This window comes from Calliphora vicina, chromosome 4 (assembly GCF_958450345.1).
Source record: "Calliphora vicina chromosome 4, idCalVici1.1, whole genome shotgun sequence".
Lineage (NCBI taxonomy): Eukaryota > Metazoa > Arthropoda > Insecta > Diptera > Calliphoridae > Calliphora > Calliphora vicina.
In genome coordinates, this window is record NC_088783.1 from 60,036,818 (window position 1) to 60,042,817 (window position 6,000).

General features: G+C 27.5%; 1 protein-coding gene across 1 annotated transcript in view; it reads right to left on the minus strand.

Moving 5' to 3' along the window:
- LOC135958447 (mucin-3B-like) overlaps positions 1-3,957 on the minus strand; it is a 166,280-nt gene extending 162,323 nt beyond the window's left edge. Inside the window, exon 1 of the mRNA XM_065509351.1 lies at positions 3,730-3,957. Within this exon, the coding sequence (XP_065365423.1) occupies positions 3,730-3,738 (9 nt within the window). The 5' untranslated portion in view covers positions 3,739-3,957. The remainder of the gene's footprint in view (positions 1-3,729) is intronic.
- Between the last annotated feature and the right edge of the window lie 2,043 nt (positions 3,958-6,000).

Consider the following 6,000-nt stretch of genomic DNA (forward strand, 5'->3'; position numbering starts at 1 on the left):
AAAATATTTTATTTTGTTTTTTAAAATCAGTTAAAAATTTCAAAAAAGTACCAAAACACATTCTAAATGTTTTTAAGTATTATTCCTATCTTTAATACTTTAGAAAATAAATTAGGTAAAAAAGTACCAACATTAGATTTTGACCAGTTTTACACGCGTCCATTTATCTTTTTTTACGGCATTCTTTTCCTTTTTAACATTGATTCAATCTATATTAATTTCGGAGATATAAGGTTAAAGATTTTAGTAGTTTTACACTTTTTACCGATTTTTTTAGCGATCGAATTTCAAAAAATCCCTTATTAGTGGATCTGCTCATGTAAAGAGGTACCTGTGTACCGAATTTCAAGTCTTTAGCTTAAGCCTTTGGCCTGGACGTTGATGAGTCAGTGAATGAGTCAGCCTTGTATTTTTAAAGAGTGAGTCAGAAACTTATCCTTGGTCCAACAAAATAGTATTTGTTTAGCTTTTGAAAATATGTCAGATATTTTCATTTCTAAATCATTTATTTTCAACTGTTATTTCAGCCAAAATGGGCGCCGAATTAAAGTACGTGAAAAAATAATTAAAACATTTCAAAAAATCTATAAAAAAAACTGGATCAGGGGCCAAATCACCGCATTCGAAATCGAGTACTTTGTCATCGAAATGTAGTTAACGTGGATCACGGCAGTCGTGATCGAAACGTATTTACTCGAAGTTGTACTCGATTGGTAATCTCTTATCGAAAAGAAACAAACACTGCCGTTTTGTGGTAAAACTAAACAAATCAACCAAAACAATGAAGTAAAATAATAAATAAATAAAAATATACGTATTTTTCTGATATTTTCTCAAAATATACATATTTTATTTTAAAATTGTAAAATTTTGGGCCACAATTTGTTTTGTATTTTGTTTACGTTTTTCACAACTTTCAACATGGTAGTTTGTGCTAATCAAAGTAAAAAACATTCTGAAATTTGTCACTGGCCGATGATGAGGTATACAAAAAAACTTTTGGATCCATTTTTATTAAAAGTTTTCTGCATTTTTTTCACAATTTATCACACATTTATTTATTTTGTTTTCCCTTTTTGTTTTGTTTTTCTTATTGTCTTATGCTTCAGCAATGTAAAAAATAGTAGTAGGTAATACAAATTACGATCGACTACCGTGATCCAAAACATTGCGGCCTTCGAAAATTTTTTCTACACGAACGTGCACTCGATATCGAATGCCGTGATTTGGCCCCAGGGTGAAAAAAGATCTAACAGTTTTTGTTAAGGCGAAATAAGTCGAACAATCTTTTCGAAGAGCACCGAACACTTCTAACAGAAATGCATTTCGTAAAGTTAAATGCTCTGATACTTTTGTGAGCAGAGCCAAAGCTAATGCTGGGTTGAAGTCGTATAAAGTTCAGACAGTTCCGGAACGTATTTATGAGAATTTTTATATTGACCGGTTTAAGTTGTATTTAACTTAATATGTACAAGTATACATTTTTTCTAATTCTTTATGATTAATTTTATCAATCATAACATCAAACATTTTTCTATATACAAATTTTAATATTGATACATTCTCTATATAAAAATCTTCACATGAATAATTTTAATATAGAAAGTTAATAATATCGTTAATTTAGCTATAGAGAAATTTTAATATCGATAAAATATTATTATCGATAATTTTTCTATAGGAAAATATTGTTATCGATAGTTTTCCTATAGAAAAATATATTTATCAATCATTTTATTGTTATCTATAATTTTACTATAGAAAAATACTGTTATCCATTATTTTTCAATGGAAAAATATTTTTATCGATAATTTTTCAATGGAAAAATATTGTTATCGATAATTTTTCTATAGAAAAATATTTTTATCGATAACTTTTCTGTAGAAAAATATTTTTATCGATAATTTTTCTATAGAAAAATATTGTTATCGATAATTTTTCTACAGAAAAATATTTTTAACGATAATTTTTCTACAGAAAAATATTTTTATCGATAATTATTCTATAGAATAGTAAGTTATCGATAATTTTTTAATGGAAAACTATTGTTATCGATAATTTTTCTATAGAAAAATAGTTTTATCGATCATTTTTCTATAGAAAAATCTTGTTATGGATAATTTTTCTATAGAAAAGTTTTGTTATCAAGTTATCGATAATTATTCTATAGAATAGTATAGTTATAGATAATTTTTCTATAGAAAAATACTATTATCGATAATTTTTCTATGAAAAATATTGTTATCAATAATTATTTTATATAAGAGTACAAGCTGTCCCGACAAACGTTTGTTTGAAGACTCCCACTATAATAGTACTCCAGATATTCAATAATAAATGTTTATTTCGTATGGGAGGTACCACGCCCATTGTACCTATATACATAGGTCAATTGTGAATCTAAACCATCCAGGGACTCACTCAAACACACACAAAAAATTTCATCGAAATCGTCTCAGCCGTTAAGGAGGAGTGCAGTTACTAACACACATACAGAAGAATTGTATATATAAAGATAGTTATCGATAATTTTCTTATAGAAAAATATTGTTATCGATAATTTTTCTAAGGAAAAATACTGCTATCCATATTTTTCTATAGGCAAATTCGTTATACATAATTTGTCTATAGAAAAGTATTATGGATAATTTTTCTATAGAAAAAGTATTTTTATCAAAAATACAGACCTACAGAATTCTTTAAATAGATATAGATATTGGTAAATGCAAAAATGTTGCTATAGAATTAAATATCGAAAAAATGCCTTATATATATTGCAATTGTTGTATAGCTAACCACAATTATTGATAATTTGAATATTTTCTTTAAGAAAATTGTTCATTCAATAACAAGAAATTGATTTATAAAAATTCAATATCTAAGGCTCATTAATTTAATAGGAAAGAAAGGGTAAACGATGTAAAACAAAAACATTGCAAAGGAATCATTACAAGAAACGTGACTGTAATACAAAGAAAGTCATAATGCAGTCAGTCAGTCATGTTTCATTGTCACGTCTCTAAAAACAGCTGGTGTTTATTATTACAACATTCAAACACACAAATGTTACAAAAAAAAAATGTCAGTGAAAAGCCGTCAATAGTTATTTTTTAGATTGCTACAAAAAAATCTGTGTCAAACTGAAACTTAATTGTAAAATTTTTTTATCACTAAAACTTAAAAATTAACCAACAACTTTGTCGCTTTTGCATTTCCATATTATGGGGCCACGTTTTGCATTCATATATAATTTTGTTTTTATTTTTTTGCAATTATAATTTGCTACATTTTTGCCACCTTAATTATATCTTAGTTTTGGTCTAAATGCAAGTAAATAGAGAGAGAAAAAAAGAGCACATTTTTCAAATGAAAAATATTTGTTGGGGTTTTTCCTTCTCTTGTCGCTGGAAAAAAAAACAACATTCCTTGCAACTTCATTTCAATACAATTTCTAGTTCATAAAACTACAATTTTTGCTGTTAGCTAGCAGCAGTTTTTAGTTTTGTTTTTTTTTTAAATGAATTTTTTTTTAATTAAAATACATTTTATTGTTGGTTTGTAAACTTTTGTTTTGAAAACTAAAAACTATTTGAATGTAAAACGGCATCGGCAACAGAAACTGAAACTTACAACAAAAGACTACTACAAATAAAATATAAAAAAAAAATGTTTGATTTGAATTTTTTTTTCTTCTATTTTTTTATATTTTTTGTTTATTTTCCACTTACCGGAAGCATTTTGGTGCCTTTTTACTGTAGTAGATAATTTATGGGTAAAACGTCGACGACTATGACGACCACAGTTGTAATGTTGTGTTGACGGCTACAAAAACCGCGTAAATATTGTTGTTGCTGCTAGTGTTTCAATGCAATTTAATTTGAAACTTTTTTTTCTATGGTGAAAAAATGTGTTTCTTTTTTTTTGCAAATTTTGGTCTAGTTGTTGTGATATTGATTGTTATTTTTAATATCAATCTATTTTTTTTTTATTAATTTCGCTTGATTAAAACTGTAAAATATTACAAAATATTTATATGGTTATTTTTGTACCGAAGAGAAGTGAAAAAAACTCTAAATAAATAGAAATATGTTGATTGTTTGTTATAATTTTAAACAATATTGGCCAGCTTTTGGTTTTTTGATGTGGTTATTTTGTTGAAAATAAGAAAAAAAAACTATGTACAAAAGAGAGTGATTGATTTTGTGATGGTTAGTATTTGTTTTATCTGATGTATTTTATTTGATAAAAAATACAAATATGTATTTGAAAAATTGTCTGTTAAATAAATCATTTTTTTTCTCAGTTTGAATGTTTAAATACAATATTGGCCGCAAGCGAAACATAGGGGAAATTGGCTCAAAATAAATTGTGATGTGTAGTTAATTAAAAACTATTGATCAAATTTAAATTCATATTTTGTATAACAATTATAAAATAGGGTCTCTTAGGTTTGTCATTCGAATAATAATTATTCGAATAATCGAGAAAAAAAATATTTTTTATAATAAAGTGAGAATAAATGACAGATATATTGCATAACAATTATAAAAAAGGGTGTCTTAAAATTGTCATTCGAATAATAATTATTCGAATAATCCAGAAAAAAATATTTTTATTCGAATGATTGAAATTTTTCAGTTTATTGTCACTTACAGTTCATTAGAATCGAAGAAAAATTCTTAAAAATTTTCGAAATTTTGTTTAAAAAAATTATGTCATTTTAAAGGGTACAAATTTAAAATTTTTAATAATTTTTCTTCGATTCTAATGAACTCTAAATAACGATATACTGAAAAATTTTATTCATTCGAATAAAAATATTTTTTTTCTCGATTATTCGAATAATTATTATTCGAATGACAATCCTAAGACACCTTTTTTTATAATTGTTATACAATATATCTGCCATTTATTCTCACTTTATTATTGAACAGTATAGAGTAAACAACAACGATTTTTTGCTTCGAGAATTTTGTACCAACAAAGCGTCAAATGCGGGAAGTTTTGCATTACTTCTTTAATTTGAAAAAAAAAAATACCGATGAAGCAAACCGATTGCTCACCGAAGCTTATGGTGAACGTGTTTCATCGGTTTATACATGCAAGAGTTGATTTGAGCGGTTCAGAAGTGGTGATTTTGTCACGGAAGACAAAGATCGCCTAGGCCAACCAAAAAAGTTTGAAGATCAAGAATTGCAGGCCTTACTGTATGAAGATTGTTGTTAAAACTCAACGAGAGCTTGCAAAATCATTGGGAGCTACTCAATCAGCAATTTCAAAATGTTTGCAAGCAACAGGATTCATCAGCTTCAGTTCGCATGGAAATTGGGAACAATTCGAACTGAAGCTGAGAGACCTTAAAAGACGATTTGAAATACAGCTTGAACGCTCTAAAAGAAAATCATTTTTGCACAGAATTATTACTTGCGGTGAAAAATGTATCCATTACGATAACTCAAAGCCTAAAGATAGGGTCACACATGGCAAATATTTGCTCAAAAAAGCGTAACCACTTTTTTTAGCACAAATTTGTTTGAGGTGTTTACTCTTACAATTATTTTGTAAGATCAAACAGCATCAAATAAAATAAAACTATTTATTTTGTTTTGAATCATCCAAAATAAAATAAGTTTTTGGAATAAATAAAATAATTCAAATATTTTTTATTAAGTGGTTACGTCTTTTTCGTCAAATATCTGTCATGTGTGACCCTACCTTAAGTGATCGTATGTGAAGCCCGGCCAACCAGCCGAATCAACACCAAAGCTAAATATCTATGGAGCTAAAGTAATGCTCTGTATTTGGTGGGAGCAAAAGGGTCTATTTTGAGCTGCTGAAATCTGGCCAGACCATCACAGGGAATCTGTACCGAACGCAACTAATTCGTTTGAAGCGAGGATTTGCAGAAAAACTCCCAGAATATACGGCCAGACAAGAATCCGTAAAAATTTCATCATGACAACGCTCGGCTACATGCTGTAATGCCAGTTAAAAAGTAT